This window comes from Acomys minous (assembly GCF_964271855.1).
Source record: "Acomys minous genome assembly, chromosome: 10".
In the NCBI taxonomy this organism is placed as follows: Eukaryota; Metazoa; Chordata; class Mammalia; order Rodentia; family Muridae; genus Acomys; species Acomys minous.
In genome coordinates, this window is record NC_140491.1 from 66,042,596 (window position 1) to 66,061,069 (window position 18,474).

Here is an 18,474-nt window from a genome sequence, read left to right on the forward strand (position 1 = left end):
GTCTAGGTCACACATGTGCTCCAAGAATAAGTAAGGCCAAGATGGGCGTGGTGGCGCACGCCTTTAATTCCAGCTCGTGGGAGGCAGAGGCAACTGGATCTTTGTGAGTTCTAGGATAGCCAGAGCTACACAGAGAAACCCTGTGTTGAAGAAGAAGAAGAGGAGGAGGAGGAGGAGAGGAGGAAGAAGGCCAATGCACCTGCGCTTTCTCCCATCCTCTTCCTTTCCCTCTCAGATATGTTTAAGTCAAGGGAGTCTCTTATCTTCCACCCCGGTGTTTGTCATCAGCCCTTCCCAGGCTTATAAGTTTACAGCTCTGAGGAGAAAGTTTCCCCCAGTGCAAGTGTTACATCTCTGAAGGTGGAGGTATCCTGGCAGTCAGGAGCCAAGGAGCACCACAGTGTCACACAGCACAATAAATTATCCAGGTAGACACCTCTATCTTATTAAACTTTCCGTCCAGCCAGATATATAGGGTCTCACCCTCTCCAGTCCAGCTGTCCGCCCTCTGGTTACTTATCTGGGATTGGCTATTACTCCAACTCACAGGCCATCACCCCAGATAGAAAACGCTTAATCTGAGTCAAGAGACAAACTGTAAAGTGCTGCAGCTCTGAAGGGAAAGACTTCCCTACAGAAGTGTTACAGCCCGGCTCCAGCTGTGGAGGAAGGTTCCCCACTGTAAGTGTAGCAGCTCTGTTCAGCAGGCATAGTTTTCCTCCAGTAAAGTGCTGCAGCTCTGCTCCTAGGGGTATCCTGGCCACCAGAGCCAAGGAATACCACAAAGTCACACTACACAACAAACCTCACACGAGAGATTTATTGGGGTCGGGGAAACGCAGGAGCGTGGCTGCCTCGGTTCAGTGGAGAAACAGCAGAGGACCGAGCAGAAGGCAGCATTTATGTAGGGTTTCTTGGGGGAGTGGAGCTTTCCAGGGTGGCCTGGGGGTGGAGAGATTGTACGGCCTGTTTATGGATTGGTGAAATTCTGTGGCAAGCTCAGGGATTGGTAGGATTCTATTTCTTTATTTTTATTTTTGGTTTTTCGAGACAGGGTTTCTCTTTGTAACCTTGGCTGTCCTGGACTCGCTTTGTACACCAGGCTGGCCTCAAACTCACAGCGACCCGCCTGCCTCTGCCTCCCAAGTGCTGGGCTTAAAGGCGTGCGCCACCATGCCAGGCTAGGATTCTGTTTCTTGACCTTGGTCTTTAGGGTCAAGTCTGGGTCAGGATATTCTTTCCCTGGCCCTTTTGCCCTACAGTCACTAGACAACTTCCTGCTGCATGGGGGCATTGAAATCCATGGGGCACGCTTGGTCTTCAGCATCAGCGTATAGTAGGGAGCTGCAGGCCTCTGGCTCGGTAGTTATGGACAGGTGATCCTGTAATAGCAACTGATTAAAAATCTGGCTAGAGGGGCTGGAGAGATGGCTCAGAGGTTAAGAGTACTGACTGTTCTTCCAAAGGTCCTGAGTTCCATTCCCAGCACCCACATGGTAGCTCAGAATCATCTATAATGAGATCTGGTGACTTCTTCTGGCCTGCAGGCAGAATACTGTATACATAATAAGTAGATTTTTTAAAATGTGGTTAGAAATCTTTTGGCAGGGGTGGAGGGGAGTGGGGCTGGAAAGATGGCTCAGTGGTTAAGAGCACTGTCTGCTCTTCCAGAGGTCCTGAGTTCAATTCCCAGCAACCACATGGTGGCTCACAACTATCTATAATGATATCTGGTGCCCTCTTCTGGTGGGCAGGTGTATATGCAGTCAGAACATTGTGTACATAATAAATGTTTTTTTAAAAATCTTTTGGATCTGTTGTTGAAGAAATCGAGACAAGAAGTTAAAATATTAAACTTTAAATATTAACATTTAAATAGTTAACAAGAAATTTAAAACAACTTTAATATTATTCACACTCAAAAGACATTTGAGGGGGCTGGAGAGATGGCTCAGGCTCTCCCAGAGGTCCTGAGTTCAATTTCCAGAAACACATGATGGCTTACAGCCATCTATAGTGAGATCTTATGCCCTCTTCTGCGTGCAAGTATACCTGCAGATATAGCACTTATATTCATAAAATAAATAAATAAATCTTTAAAAAGAATCCAGTGACCAAAAAACTCAAAGATAAATTCTAAGCCATCCAAGCAGCCATGGCAACTGCCATTAGCGGTGGTAACTGGTGGCTGGCAGCACCAGAGAACACAAAAACAAAACCAAGAAACCCATAACACAGCTCATATGCTCAAGAAGATCAGTCAGACACCGTGTGGTGACCACCAATCATCTTTCGTACATTCAACTGGGCCTGACCCATTTCTATCTCAGCTCCCATGTTTGCCACAAGACTCACAGACACACCAGAAAACACAGACCCATCTGCACGTGTAAAAGACAGACAAAGCATTTCAAACAACCAGGACCAGGTGGGCAGGCAAGGTCTTGCTTTTGCCCTGGATGGCAGTGAGAGGGTTTTGTAGTTGGATAAGAGGAGGGTTGTGTTTGGCTAGAAGGGGTTTTACCCTGCTTAGGAAACATCTAATCCAGTTGCTTTCAAGACAAAATTCTATCCTTCCTAGGGATGGCTGGCTTCTTACACTCTTGGATTCCTTTCTCTCTTCTCGCCTGCACCTTGTATGAGGCGGCCTTTGGCCCTTCACATGAGCACTTCTTCATGACCATTATCAAACCCTTTAATAGCTTCAACAGGCCCCTCCTCCAGGGCCCTAGCCCACACCTTCCAGACTTAATTCTCTCCTTGTCTCCGTTACAGAAAAGGAGGGATATACCCTCGGGGTCCTGAGTCACCAACTGGGACCTTCTTTTGGAGTGTGTTTCATAATTATCTGTAAAAACAAGGCTTATTCGATGCCCACCCTAGCTCCCAACTAATGACACAGAGACCTGTTATTTTTATTAAAAACTTCAAACACTATAGCTGGGCAGATACTGTGGTATTCTAACCCAAATCTGCTGGCCTGGCCTCCTTCTCACCCACATGGCCCACTCATTACCTGACCGCTTAGTCTTGCCCTGCCACCTCCTTGTTCATCCATGTCCTATGACAACTCCTGGTCCTCACCTGAGACCTGCTCTGTCTCTCTAGGCCTGGGAAGAGCTGCCCCCCCCCTTTCCTATCCTGTTTACAACATACCAAGACAGAAGATGCTTCATAATAATAACAGTGCCAGAGTCTGGACTGTAACCAGATCTCTGGGTACAGAAATCAACATTTGAAAGCTGGGCATGGTGGTGCATGCCTTTAATCCCAGCACTCGGGAGGCAGACACAGGCGAATCGCTGTGAGTTCGAGGCCAGCCTGGTCTACAGAGGGAGTCCAGGACAGCCATAGCTACACAGAGAAACCCTATTTCAAGAAAGAAAGAAAGAAAGAAAGAAAGAAAGAAAGAAAGAAAGAAGCATTTGAATACACAGAGCACACAAACATCCTCTAAAACACACACACACACACACACACACACACACACACACACACACACACACACACACACACAAATTAGACCATACTATCCAAGAACAAATGTTAGGGTCCGGGTGATGTGCTAAAAAAAAGACCCCAAGGCAGTATCTAAAAACAAAGAGTGTTTTTATTCTGGCATGCTAGGATCGCTTCTCTAGAGGGCAACCCCGAAATGAACACACAGGTTCAATTTATAGACAGCCAGAGGGATTTGTGACAAGTTTAAATTGATCGGTCACAATTGATTCAGAGTGTGAGAGGGGATTCAGGATTGGCTGTTTGTTTGGTTCCTGAGGACTTTTTGAGTCACCGAGGTTTTGGCTCTTACTCAGGAATTGGCTTTTAATTTGATTGGATGTGGCCAGCTGTGTTCGTTACCAAGGCCACGAAGTAATAAAAACATGGTGTCTGGTCATTTTGTTCTATAAGCTGATTAGCTGCCCATGAGCCGTTCATAACTTGTGTTTTTCCCAGGAATTGTTAGAAACTTGGCCTAGTTAGGCACAGTGAAAACCTGAAGCCTGTCATGGAGTTGGTCTAGTCAAGCAAACTGGGGTCTCTGGAGGGATTTGGGGTCCCTGGGGTCAGGTCCCTTCACAACAAATTCTTCTTCTTCTCCTTCTCCTCCTCCTCTTCCTCCTCCTCCTCCTTCTTCTCGAGAGACAGGGTTTCTCTGTGTAGCCTTGCTGTTCTGGACTCTCTTTGTAGATCAGGCTGCCTTTGAACTCACAGCGATCCACCTGCCTCTGCCTCCCAAGTGCTGGGATTAAAGGCGTGCGCTGCCACCACACCCGGCACAGCTGAACTTCTTATACTCAAATAAAAAAGGTTAATCTTCCATCACCCACTCTTGTCGTCTCCTCTCACTACCTACTCCACCTAGCACACAAGGGTCTCCAAATACTACTTCCTTCCCGATTTCTCTCTCTTCATTAGCATTAGCAGAGGCTGCCACGCTTACCTTTCAGTCATGCCCACATCTCAACATTTCTTTCTTTCTTTCTTGGGAGGAGGGAGGTGTTTTTCCAGACAGTTTCTCTGTGTATCCCTGGCTATCCCAGAACTCACTCTGTAGACCAGGCTGCCCCAAACTCTGGGACTAAAAATGTGCGCCACCATCGCCTGATTTCTTTTTTTTTTTTTTTTTTCCAAGACAGGGTTTCTCTGTGTAGCCTTGGTCATCCTGGACTCACTTTGTAGACCAGGCTGGCCTCGAACTCACAGCGATCTGCCTGCCTCTGCCTCCCGAGTGCTGGGACATTGCCTGATTTCTTAACATTTAAAACTGACTTAAGCTGCTGATCTCTCTCTCTCTCTCTCTCTCTCTCTCTCTCCTTATTCTTTTATTTTTTGGTTTTTTCAGACAGGGTTTCTCTGTGTAGCCTTGGTCATCCTGAACTTACTTTGTAGACCAGGCTGGCCTTGAACTCACAGCGATCTGCCTGCTTCTGCTTCCTGAGTGCTGGGATTAAAGGCATGTGACACCACACTCGGCTCCAGCCCCTAACTTCTAAACAACAGCCTGTCCTAATAGGAAAATTGTTCTATAGCAGGCTGTCAAAGGCTAGTCAACTTTCCTATAACTCCCTTATTTATCTCTTCACCTGGGCTTACCCCCTATGGCTGTTTTCTCTTATTTTTGTTTGATAATTCCTGTCCTGAGAACAAATATCATAAAAACAAGGTTTGTGAAAGATAGATTTTTTTTTTAATCTTTGCTTGTTTAGTAAGGTGTTAAAGATGCACCTCCATGCACTCATATTAAAAAAATGTATTGGTAGAAACACAGCCCAGCTTCAACAAGAGTCTAAAAAAGTGCATAAAGGTCTGAGAATCCAAAAGCTTAAGAAAGTTCTTAGAGTACAAGAAAGTGGTTTATAGCCGGGCGAGGTGGCGCACACCTTTAATCCTAGCACTTGGGAGGCAGAGGCAGAGGGTTCTCTGTGAGTTCAAGGCCAGCCTGGTCTACAAAGAGAGTTCCAGGGCAGCCAGAGCTACAGAGAAACCCTGTCTTGAAAAAAAAAAAAAGAAAGTGGCTTATGTGGCCGGCCTTTTGCTATTGTGTGTGGGTTTTAATCTTCTGCCGTTTTAACCAGCTGATACTAGACAAGACAAGAGAGAAGAAAGATGGAGAGGAGAGAAGGCAGTGTTATGTTAGACGGCTTCCGCTGCTTAGGGGTGTTGAGCTCACTGTTGCTGTCAGAATATCTCATGGCTTCTGCTTGCTGTCTCTTCTTTGTACATAACTACTTAACAAATAGCAATCATGGGCTGGAGAGATGGATCAGAAGTTAAGCTCACTGGCTGTTCTTCCAAAGGTCCTGAGTTCAATTCCCAGCAACCCCAAGCTACCTCACAACCATCTATAATGAGACCTGGTGCCCTCTTCTGGCCTGCTGGCTCACATGCAGGCAGAACATTGTACACATAATAAAATAAAACCTTTTTTAAAAAAACTAATTAAAAAAAAAAAGCTGAGCATGGTGCCGCACGCCTTTAATCCCAGCACTCGGGAGGCAGAGGCAGGCAGATCGCTGTGAGTTCGAGGCCAGCTTGGTCTACAAAGAGAGTCCAGGACAGCCAAGCTACACAGAGAGACCCCGTCTCGCAAAAACCAAAACAAAAAACAAAAAAAACTGATAAAAACAACAACAACAACAACAAACCCCAGCAATCAACAATCCACCAACCAACCACCTCCTCTGGGCCCTAGTATTTATATATACTCTGAAAAATACCCAGAATTCCAAAGGTCACACGTTCTCAGAAACTATGTGCAGCTAGCAAAACCACACCCCTGCTAGAGCACGAGGCAAATCATAGTCAGCTGGTGTGAAGCAGACCATATTTCCATACCTGGGATTAAAACAAAAACATTTTTATAATATTTCTGTGAATTTTTAAAAAAGATTTATTTCTTTATTTTTATGTATACTTGCCTGCCAGAAGAGGGCATCAGAATACATTATAATGGTTGTAACCACCACGCAGTTGCTGGGAATTGAACTCAGGACCTCTAGAGAAGCAGTCAATGCCCTTAACCTCTGAGCCATCTCTCTAGCCCTTCTGTGTTTTATTGTTTGTTTGTTTTTGTTTTTATTTTTGTTTTTTTAAAAACCAAAATTCCACAATTCTCACTAGAGATTTAAGGTATGAAAAAAACGCTTGCGATTTCTTTCCCCCTATGCTATTGTTACAGTAAGATTTCAAAGGTGCAGGGAACTTACACTCAACGGTTCAACCATGCTACTCGTGTGGTGGGGTCTGGAGACCACTCACCAGCAGGTTGCCAAAAATGACCTAAATCAACATTTTTTTTTCTTTCTTCTTTTTTGGTTTTTTAAGAAAAAGTTTCTCTGTGTGCCAGCCCTGGCTGTCTTGGAACACTATTTGTAGACCAGGCTGGCCTTGATCTCAGAAATGCCTAAATCAATTATTAAAACACCTGTCCCCTTTGCTTGCTTGGTTTTGTTGTTGTTGTTGTTTGTTTGTTTGTTTTGGTTTGTTATGGTTTTTCAAGACAGGGTCTCTTTGTGTAGCCTTGGCTGTCCTGGACTCACTTTGTAGACCAGGCTGGCCTCGAACTCACAGCAATCTGCCTGCCTCTGCCTCCCGAGTGCCGGGATTAAAGGCGTGAGCCACCACACCCTGCTGCTTGCTTGTTTTATGATCAAACTAGAGATCACTGTCTATTACAGTAATCGTCTCTGTTGGCCAGAGACTTATGGAGGCTGCCCTTCTTGGTGCTGTAGGAGACAGCAGGAAGGTGTTCTGCCTTTTATGCAGAATGGGGAAACCTTTTATATCCTAATTAAGGATCCTCCATGGCCCTTCAGATGGGAGACAGGGGTCGCTAGTACACTTTACTCTAGCATCTGTCACAGCCGTCCATCAAACACAATCAAATACAGAGGGTGCACATCCTACTCTCTCAACCCCTAGGTATAGATAGACACGGTAGAAGTGGTCCAACGTTCTTCAGAGATTCTTACCTCCCTAACATCCTCCTTCTTGGATGATGCTCTTCCCACCTCTCTGTCCTCATGGTCATCCCATCTCTTGTTTCAGACCTTAACCTCTACACATCACTTACTTAGCACTCTGCCTGGCCACTTTGGAGAATGCTGGTAGTGAGTCCCTCCCGGGTCAAACTCACGACCTCCATCTCCAGCCTCACACATTGGACTATTAGACTTCTCTCACCTCGATGCTCAGTAACTGGTCTGAGCTGGAGGGCTGTGGCCCCTGCTGCTTTGTGACCCTGAGCAAATCCATACTCTGTTTTGAGTCCGAATCCAATCCTCTCAGCCATGGTTTCTCTGGCTGATTTCTCTCCTTCTATCTTCCTTCCTAGCAGAGTCCTCTGCACAATTGATCAGATGTGTCAGAGGGTCCTTCCTAGCATCCTGAGGTAGACAAGAGCTGCCTTTCTTGGAGCAGATAGGCCAAAGAAAGAAGCGTTGCCAGTAGTTTGGCTTGAAGAAGAGACGGAAGAGGAAGATTCTGAGCGCCTTGGCCAGATTCAGAGCCCCTGGTTCTCCCTTTCCTTGGCTGGCCAGAAGTAAGTTTTCCTCCAGAGCTGCACCTCGCACCTCTACCTACACCGGGGTCCTGCGATTCCTGCCTGTGAGAGGACGCTCTGCACGCTAGGCTGGGATTTAGAAGGCTAGAGGAGACACCCGCGAGGTTCAAGCACCCAAAACCTTTCAGGAAGCACAAAGCTGAGGCCAGTGGGCGGAGCTCGAGTGTGGGTCCCCAGGCTGAGGGAGGGCGTGGGAGGGGCGGTGGATGGGCAGGGCTCAGGTGGCTTTCAGGGCGCCAAGGTACCAGTCCCTCTCCGGGACTTGCTTTGCTCCGCCCCAGAGTCCAGGAGACCCATTGTACTTGCTGAGCTGGGCTCCACCCTGGGTAGGCCCGCAGCTGCGCTCTGGGGAGTCGCCCAATTTGTTTTCCTGGTTGAGGTCAACCCTGAGGGAAAGATTCTGTACTCCCAAGGACCGTCTTGCTGCGCCCTACTCTGCACCACCCGGTCCCTACACTTCGCTGCCACGGCTGAGAGGAAGAGGTGGAGGAGGAGGAGGTCCTGGAGCCAGCACAGGTGGGCCAAAGTTCAGGTCTCAGCCCCAGCCTCTGGAATTGCACCTCCTTTTGGACCAGCAGGGTTTGGACCTGGGCTTGGTGTCTGCAAAGCACTCTGGAGCCCGAGGCTAGTGAGACAGGAAGTGGCAAGCTGGTTAGGGAAACTGAGGCCCCAGAGGGTGAGAGAGGGAACGGGTTTGCTGGAATAAGGAGTGCGCAGGGCATTAACCCCTAGGACCCCAGACCTGAGGGCTTTCTCCTATTGCGGGTCCACCGCACTCTCGGTGGCCTGCAGCACCTTAACGTCTCCCCTCAAGCCTTTGGCGGTGGAGAACCACCAAGCACAAGGTCTTTGAGCCAAAGATTGCAGAAGAGCCTTAGGCTGTGTCCTGCAGAACTCAAGTCCCGCCCCCCCATCCCCATCCCCCCACCCCCACCCCGGTGGCAGGAATAGCTTTAAGAAATAGGAGTCCCCATGAGCTGAAGTCACTGGGGATGCTGTCCCAGCCTGTCGCTTCTGCTGATGAAGGGACAGAGCCTAGGCACAGATCGCTGCCTAAGCAGGACATCCTAGCTGCCACCGAGCATTGAGGCATCGTCCGGCTGCCTCCCAAGTAATGGCAGCATTTCTTTGCAGGCCTATCTAAACCTCAAGAAAGGCAGGCTCAGTGCCTGACAGACCCTGGAGGATAGCGCCTGATTGGCCAAGGTCCTGTCCGGTCTCCGAAGGTGCCCAGCAGCTTCTGTTCAGCACCCAGAGATGACCCGCCGGAAACTGGCCCTGGGCCTGGCATTCTGCCTGCTTGCCAGCACAAGTCTCTGTTTCCTGTGGTGAGTTACCTTTTGAAGTCTCTCTCCTGCCCTTCACAGCACTTGTGCCTCTGTTTGTTGCCCCTAAACGTTGATGCTCATACAGTTTTCCAGGTCCCATTAACCTCTCAAGCCTCAGGATCCTCAGCCTCAGACAGACAAACTAGTGTTGGCTTTTGTGTCCTGCCGGGATTTGCCTTCCCGGCCTGTATCTTGCCATGTTTTCTGCCTAGACAGTCCTTCAAACCGTGTTGATGAGGAACCCTGCTGGTGCTCCTAAAGTCACCCCCGTTGGCCTTGTGGGGAGCTACTGGCACTGTGTACCCCCTTGCTGTTTGTCTGAGGGACCTGGCATCAAGGACATAGCCATGCCATGAGTGACTAGCCATGTGGACAAAAATACAGCTACACACTAGGCCTGTGCTTCATAACAGGTGTTGTCCTTTAGAGTCGACAACCATAGTGTGACAGGGCTTCTTCCCAACTGCACTGAAGGTCTTTGCCCCTAATGAAGTGCATGCAAGTGGTGTCAGCCTCAAAGGCACAGTAGCATTAACAGGTGTTTTTTCTTCCTAGGGGATATGTCAAGGACTGGCTGCTGGTCTCCTACGTGCCCTACTACCTCCCCTGCCCAGAGCTATTGTAAGTATGAGGCCAGAGGATTTAGGGGCAGTGTGGGGTGACTGTATTTGGAGAGACAAAATCTTTCAGGGTGATGCTGTCTGAAGGTACCTGCACCCTCAGCTTATGGCTCTGAGAAGTGCGTCTTATAGCGGCCACAGGCATGTACCGAGACCCTGAGATTTCAGCCTTCAGGCATTGCTTTAGACATGCCACACAGCACTGGGCCTCCCTTGTTGCTTGCTGTACCTGTTAGGCAGGTTGGTTAGATAAGTGTCTCTCCTGGACTGATGTTTCTGAACCGCATCGTGTCCTGATGCATAGAAGGCGGTCAGCAAACACACCTGCTAGGAGGGAACCTCTTGCTCCATTTTGTGTGGATGCAGAAGGGAGCTGAGTGGCATTGGGCTAAAGCCGTCCCCACTTGGTGAACCTAAGAGTGGAGAGACTGAGCCTCAGGACTTTTCTGTTTCATAACAGCTAAAGAAAAGGCAAGCATCTAGATTATAGGCTATTTAATAACACGGGTGGCTTATTTTATTACTTATTTATTGTTGCTGCTGCTGGTGGCAGGTTTTCGTTTTGTTTATTTGTTTGTCTAGGAGATGGGGTTTCTCTGTGTAGCCCTGGCTGTCCTGGAATTCACTCTGTACACCAGGCTGGCCTTGAACTCAGAGATCCACCTGCCTCTGCCTCCCAAGTGCTGGGATTAAAGGCATATGCTACCACCAACTGGCATAACATGTTTTATTAAAAACAGAATATAGTACTGTTTTAAGCCTTATCCAGATATGTTTATAACAGGATACCACAGCTCTGTCTGGCCCAAGACCAAGGAGCTGCATGTGTTAGGTTTATTGGTAGCTTTCCTACTGGCAAGGTCCCAGGCCAGGGCAGGATACTATATGGTGAGAGATAGAGAGGGTAATGTGCATATTTTGTGATCTCTTCATTTTTTGTTTTAAAGACAAGGGTTTTGTTTTGTTTTGGTTTGGTTTTGCTTTGGTTTTTTGTTTTGTTTTGCTTTGGTTTTTCTGTTTTGTTTTGTTTTTGAGACAGGGTTTCTCTGCATAGCCTTGGCTGTCCTGGACTCTCTTTGTAGACCAGGCTGGCCTCCAACTCACAGTGATCCAACTGCCTCTGCCTCCGGAGTGCTGGGATTATAGGTGTGCACCACAATTGCCCGGCTTGCTTTGGTTTTTTTATTGTTTAGTTTTATTTCATTTGAGACAGGGTCTACCTGTCCTGGAACGCCTCTCTAAGTCAAACAGGCTGACCTTGAATTCACAGAGATCTGGTCTCCTGAGTACTAGAATTAAAAGTGTGTACTACCATACCTGGCTGCGATGATGATGATGGTGGTGATGATGATGATGGTGATGATGATGATGATGATGGCGGTGATGATGATGAAGATGACGATGGTGATGGTGATGATGATGATGGTTTTTTCAGACAGAATGTCTCTATGTAGTCCTGGCTGTCCTAGAACTCATGCTGTAGACCAGCCTGGCCTTGAATTCACAGATATCCACCTGCCTCTGCCTCCTAAGTGCTAGTATTAAAGGCGTATGCCACTATCGCCTGGCTTTTTTTTTTTTTTTAATGTGCTTGGGAGTTCTACCTACATGTATGTCTATGTACCACATGCCTGGTGCCCCCAGAGGCCAGAAGAGGGCAGCAGATCCCCTGGAACTGGAGTTGCAGGTTGTTGTGAGCCACCATGTAGGTATTGGGAATTGAACCCAGGTCCTCTGGAAGAGAAGCCGGTTCTCTTTTTTTCTTTTCTTTTCTTTCTTTTCTTTTTTTTTTTTCTTTTCAAGACAGGGTCTCTCTGTGTAGCCTTGGCTGGCCTTGAACTCACAGTGATCGGCCTGCCTCTGCCTCCTGAGTGCTGGGATTAAAAGCGTGCACTACCACACCTAGCCTCAGCCTGCTTTCTTATACCACCCAGGACCATCTGCCCAGTGGTGGTCCTCCACAGTGGGCGGGGTCCTCCCACATCAGTCATTAACCAGGAAAACACCCCCATACAGTTGCCTACAGACCAGTCTGATGGAGACATTTTCTCAGTTGAGCTTCTCTGTTCCAAGATGACCTAGCTTGTGTCAAGTTGACCAAAATATTAACTGGCACACTGGCCCTGAACTCTGTATATATCTGAGGGGGACTTAGAGCTCCTGATTTTCGCGCCTTCGCTCTGGAGTGCCGAGATCACAGGCATGTGCCACCATACATGGCTTGTCTTTTTTTGCTTTCATCTTATTGCCTTCAAAAGCTTAGAAACATAAAGTTCTGGGGCTGGAGAGGTGGCTCAGTGGTTAAGAGCATTGGCTGCTCTTCCAGAGGACCTGGGTTCAATTCCCAACACTCACATGGCAGCTCACAACTGTCTATAACTCACTTTCCAGTGGACCAGACTCTTTCATACAGACATTCATGTAGGCCAAACACCAAACATACACAAAAATACATTTTAAAATATGTTTTAATAAATAAAAATAAATAAATATATTTTTAAAAAAATCATAGACTGTGGGGGAAGAAAAGAAATACGAAGTTCTCCTTTTTTGGCAGATGCGTGCTAAGCTGAAGGGCAGCCCCTTGGCCTCCTGTGTGTAAACAGGCTCTCGTCCCCTGAACTACACTCAGCCCCAGCATCTGTAACCTTGTGTTTCACTCCCTAAAGTAGCTAGGGCATGTCAGGACTTGTAGGAAAAAAGAAACCGCTGTGAGGCCACACAGAATGCTGGGGCCTAGTGCGGCATCCTCACTTTGATTCTGACTGCCTCCTCAGAACCCCTTTATTTTCTGAGCAGGGACACGGTAGATGGAGTCTGAGGAATGGCAATTAGAGGCTAGAGGTGACTCATGAAGGAACAGACACCCTGCTCTCGGAGGGTTATGAAGAGCCTTTTGGAATAAGCACGCTCCAGGGAGAGCGGAGGAGAGCTGTTCCCCGTGGACCAAAGCCAGACAACTCCGGAAAGGCTTCTGTTGGGGAGGACCCAGTTTGCATTCTCACTTGAGACTCTAAAACCACAAGGCGGGGCTGGCAAGCAAGCAAGGTTTTACAGAAGCAAATGTGCCCAGGTCAGCAGGTGGCCAAGCGCAGTGACCCAGTGGTTTGGTTATTTCTCCAGGTCATCCTGTTTCAGATGGCTTTTTAGGTAGCAAGTGAAGCCATGCTCAGCAACTAGGCACTACAAGCAGTGCTTTAAGTAATCAATAAATAATCAGTATCTAATAATTCGTCTTTTGTACCTTATTCTACTTTAAGAGGAGGTACCAAAAAAAAAAAAAAAAAAAAGGTGGAGGTACCAGTTCACAGAGGCAGAAGCAGTGGTGGCAGCTTCCTCATGGGCAAGCCCACAGGGAACCACTGTTGATGGGTCAAATTTAGAATGACAAAACATTCTTTTTTTGCTGGGCGTGGCTGCACACACCTTTAATCCCAGCACTCGGGAGGCAGAGGCAGGTGGATCGCTGTGAGTTCGAGGCCAGCCTGGTCTACAAAGGGAGTTCAGGACAGCCAAGGCTACACAGAGAAACCCTGTCTCAAAAAAACAAAACAAAACAAAACAAAACCAAAAAACCCCCACCTTTTTGGTTGGTTGGTTGATTTTTGTTGTTATTGTTGTTGTTTGGGTTTTTTGGTTGGTTGGTTGGTTGGTTGGTTGGTTTTGAGACAGGGTTTCTCTGTGTAGCCCTGGCTGTCCTGGAGTTCTCTCTGTAGACCAGGCTGGCCTTGAACTCACCGAGATCTGCCTGCCTCTGCCTCCTGAGTGCTGACATTAAAGGAGTGCGCCACCAACGCAGTAAACTGTGCACTTAAAGATCATTGGAGAGGGCTCAATCAGTAAAGATTTTCCCTTTCAAGTTTGCTCTCCAGAAGCTATGAAAATGATGGGTGCGGTGGTATATACTCCCTCACAGTCCCCCTGTCGAGGGTATGGAGACAGGTAGCTCTCTAGGGCTTTCTGCTAGCTAGCCTAACCTACTAGAAAAGGTCAAAGCCAGTGAGAGACCCTGTCTCAAAGAAGGGGCGAGGCAACTCTCCCTTGAGCCCATGTGCATCCTCTTTGGGTGTGTCTTACTTTTTCCCCAGTACCGCTCTTTCTCTTTTTTTTTTCTTTTCGAGACAGGGTTTCTCTGTGTATCCTTGGCTGTCCTGGACTCACTTTGTAGACCAGGCTGGCCTGGAACTCACAGCGATCCGCCTGCCTCTGCCTCCCGAGTGCTGGGATTAAAGGTGTGCGCCACCACACCCAGCTGCCGCTCTTTCTCTTAACCCTCTTGTTTTGTGTTGGTTGGTGTGTTTGGTTTTTTGTTTGTTTGTTTGTTTTTTGGTTGGTTGGTTTGTTTTTGGTTTTTCGAGACAGAGTTTCTCTGTGTTAGCCTTGGCTGTCCTGAACTCACTTTGCAGACCAAGCTAGCCTCAAACTCATAGTGATCCACCTGCCTCTGCCTCCCAAGTGCTGGGCTTAAAGGCGTGCGCCACCACCACCCAGCTGAACCCTCACATTTAAGCCTATACCAAAGTGTCCTTCACAAGCCCCATTCTCTCTTGTCTTTGCCACTAGCAACATGAAGCTGCAGTTCAGGCAGCAGAAGTTGTTCCAGCCCACGACACAGTAAGTCTACCCTTTTCCTCTAGACTGTGGGCCCAGGAGTGGGGGCTGCCTTCCTTACGGGTGCCCTTCTTGGTTCCAGGTTACAGTACCCTCAGCCTCAGCTGCTAGAACGCAGGTAAGTGTCAGGGTGTGTGTGTGGGGGGGGGGGGGACACCAAACAGGTCCAATGTGCTTAGAGGATGGGGGATGGACCAACAGTAGAGGGTGCCCTGGGCCAGCCCGGACAGTCAGGGAGATGAGCTTCACCTATCACTAGCTGCGTGACCCTAGGCAGGTGGCCATCTTCTCTGAGCTTTTACATTTTGAGGAGATCATAATATGACCGACTTGTAGAGGGCTGGGACAGTAAACAGTGGTTCTGTGGCCCATGCCTTGGAGAAGGGACATGTCACCTATGGTACATTCTGTCACCTCAGCCACATCCCCTGGTCTGCAGTGGGTGTGCTTGGACCCTCCTGAGCAGTGGTTCTCAACCTTCCCAAGGCTTGACCATTTAAGACCGTTCCTCATGGTGTGGTGACACCCCCAATCAAAAAACATTTTCATTGCTACTTTATAATTACGGTTTTCTACTGTTATGATTCATAATGTAAATATCTGATATGCAACTTATGTGGTGGGTGTGACCCACAGTGTTGAGAACCACTGCTCTCAACACTGTGTGTCCATGCCAGCCCTGGCAGGGGATAGCTACTATTATCCCCACTTTCACATGGGGAAACTGAGGCCCAGCAATAGGGCCAGGCTTCCGAACACGGAGGCTCCCATGGCCTGAGCCTCTCCCATGGCAGGCCAACAGAGCTGCTGACACTCACGCCCTGGCTGTCACCCATCATCTCCGAGGGAACCTTCGACCCGGAGCTTCTGAAGACCATGTACCAGCCACTGAACCTGACCATCGGAGTCACCGTGTTTGCCGTAGGGAAGTGAGTAGTAGTAGCTTAGCAGGGGCGGGGCTTGCTGTCCTTCAGCCATGGGGGTTTCTGGTCTAGGGAGAGGCCAGCCTGGCCACATGCAGTACAGTGATGTGGCAGGGGTTTTCTGAGGGAGACACGAGATGCCTGGGTGAGGAATAGCAGGATATAGGAAGAGGTTTCATCTTCCCTACCTCTCCTGGTCCCTGCCTGGCTTTGGGCAGATAAAAAAAAAATGGACCACAGAGGTCGGGTGGCCCCTTGTATTAGATATGGAGCCATGCAACTAACTCTGCTCTATGTGTCCAGCATCTAGCATCTTCCCTTGATTCTGTCCCCTGGTAGCGTCTCAAGGCTCAGTATTTGTATGTATGGAATGGTCAAGTTTCTAAGCAGATCACTAATACTAAGATAAAGACCACCACGGGAATCCCAAACACACCCAGCCTTTTTTTTTTTTTTAAGAAGCACATTAGACTAGCCAGGCATGGTGGCACACGCCTTTAATCCCAGCACTTGGGAAGCAGAGGCAGGAGGGTCTCTGTAAGTTCGAGACCAGCCTGGTCTACAAAGTGAGTCCAGGACAGCCAAGATTACACAGAGAAACCCTGTCTCGAAAAACCAGGAAAAAAAATTTTAAAAAGAAGCACATTAGACACTTCCAGAGACAGTTCAGTTGGTAAAAGGCTTTCACGCAAACATGAAGACCCGTGTTCCATACCCAGCACCCTTGTGAAGAAAGCCTCACCCGCCAGCACATGCCTATAATCCTAGCACCAAGGATGCAGAGAAAAGTGTGTCCATCGTTGAGGTTTGCTGTGCTGCCAGCTTTGCCAGGTTGTTGAGGTCTAGAGTCATTAAGACCCTGTCTCAAAAAGATAAGGTGGTAGGTGGTAATGGCACCGCACCTTTATCCCAGCACTCGGGAGGCAGAGGCAGGCAGATCTGTGGGTTCGAGGCCAGCCTAGTTTACATAGAGAGTTCCAGGATGTTCCAGGGCTACACAGAGAATCCCTGTCTCAAAAAGGTAAAGAAAGAAAGAAAGAAACAAACAAACAAACACTTGGACTACAAGTGTCTCATGGTGTGGAATTTTAGAATTTGTGTAGACTTTAACAATCATGTGTCCTAATCCAAAACTCTGAAGCTGGGCTTTCAGATGAGGGTGTCCAACTTTGACAAGGATTGTGGGAGCTTGACAGCTGAGGACCCCAAGGTAGGACCTGAATGACTTCTCCAGGTGAGGAACCAGGGTATGGACTTCAGCGCACGCTGGGGACCCAGGCCATGGCTAACAGAGCTGTCACCCCCAGGTACACCTGCTTCATCCGACCCTTCCTGGAATCAGCTGAAGAGTTCTTTATGCGTGGGTACCACGTACACTACTATCTCTTTACCCACGACGCTGCAGCTGTCCCCAGAGTCCCGCTGGGTCCTGGCCGGCTCCTCAGCATCATCCCCATCCAGGGTCACTCCCGGTGGGAGGAGATCTCCATGCGCCGAATGGAGGCCATCAGCAAACTCATTGCCGAGAGGGCCCACCGGGAGGTGGATTACCTCTTCTGTCTCGATGTGGATATGGTCTTCCATAACCCATGGGGCCCCGAGACCTTGGGGGACCTAGTGGCTGCCATTCACCCGGGCTATTTTGCTGTACCTCGCCAGCAGTTCCCTTACGAACGCAGGCAAATTTCCTCTGCCTTTGTGGCAGACAGCGAGGGGGACTTCTATTATGGCGGGGCAGTCTTTGGGGGACGAGTGGCCAAGGTGTATGAGTTTACCAGGGGTTGTCACATGGCCATACTGGCAGACAAAGCCAACGGCATCATGGCAGCCTGGCAGGAGGAGAGCCACCTGAACCGCCGTTTCATCTGGCACAAACCATCTACGGTGCTGTCCCCAGAGTACCTCTGGGATGACAGGAAACCTCAGCCGCCAAGCCTGAAGATGATCCGGTTCTCCACAGTAGACAAGGATATCAACTGGCTGAGGAGCTGACAGCAGAGCTAGGACCTGCCCACAGGGGCTGGAGAGATGGCTCAGCAGTTAAGAACACTGACTGCTTTTCCAGAGGTCCTGAGTTCAATTCCCAGCAAGCACATGGTGGCTCACAATCATCTATAATGTGATCTAACGTACACTGTACACCTAGTAAATAAATAAATATTTTTAAAAAGACCCACCCATAGCCCTGTCAAGCCCCACCCTACGCCAAGCACTGTCTACTGCGAAAGTCTAACCAGGGAAATGGGAGTAGAGAGGGTATCAGTTGAGAGGGGCTGTGTACCACAGTAGTATAGTGAGCCAACACAAGAGGGCGTCCAGACCTTCAAAAAGGACCAAGCCTGGCACGGCCACCCAAAGGATGGATATGCCTTCCTGGGCCAGGGCCTGGAATCCATCCCTGCTCCAAGTGCTTGGAGGAGTGCTGTCGCCTTCACTTGTTGATACTGCTTTTTTAGTTCTGTTTTAGTCTGCGGTCTTGGGGACCAGACCAGAGGCATTGCACACCGAAGGGAAGTGCTCTGCCCCTGTGCCAGCCTCAGCCCTCCCTGCCTGCTGCTTTGAAGATGCACGTTAATGACCTCATCCCAAGCACCACTCTGTTTCCCTAGCCACGAGTGCCAGTTCTTCATTCAGGATTCCGGAGCTAGCTCTGAAGCAGACCAGGCCTAGGTTCCCGCTGGTCACCGGCATCCCATGGTGAGCCACGCTCTTAGGGATTAGATCTCTCCTCTGCTACATGGTGTAAGATAGCTTTCAATAAAGACGGTATAGCCGGGCGTGGTGGCGCACGCCTTTAATCCCAGCACTCGGGAGGCAGAGGCAGGCGGATCGCTGTGAGTTCGAAGCCAGCCTGATCTACAAAGTGAGTCCAGGACAGCCAAGGCTACACAGGGAAACCCTGTCTCCGAAAAAAAAAAAACAACCTA

General features: G+C 48.7%; 1 protein-coding gene across 2 annotated transcripts; it reads left to right on the plus strand.

Annotated features, from left to right (window-relative positions):
* The first annotated feature begins 8,306 nt into the window (after window positions 1-8,306).
* GBGT1 (globoside alpha-1,3-N-acetylgalactosaminyltransferase 1 (FORS blood group)) lies at window positions 8,307-17,719 on the plus strand. Of its 2 annotated transcripts, XM_084799875.1 has the most exons (7): window positions 8,308-8,581; window positions 9,200-9,393; window positions 9,949-10,014; window positions 14,577-14,627; window positions 14,707-14,742; window positions 15,419-15,553; window positions 16,855-17,719. In XM_084799875.1, exons 2-7 carry the CDS (start codon window positions 9,323-9,325, stop codon window positions 17,537-17,539), a joined length of 1,044 nt encoding a protein of 347 aa, XP_084656001.1. In that variant the 5' UTR covers window positions 8,308-8,581; window positions 9,200-9,322; the 3' UTR covers window positions 17,540-17,719. The 2 variants fall into 2 exon arrangements, with proteins under 2 accessions (XP_084656002.1, XP_084656001.1); XM_084799876.1 differs by lacking the exon at window positions 14,577-14,627 and having other exon boundaries at window positions 8,307-8,581.
* Window positions 17,720-18,474: the final 755 nt, after the last annotated feature.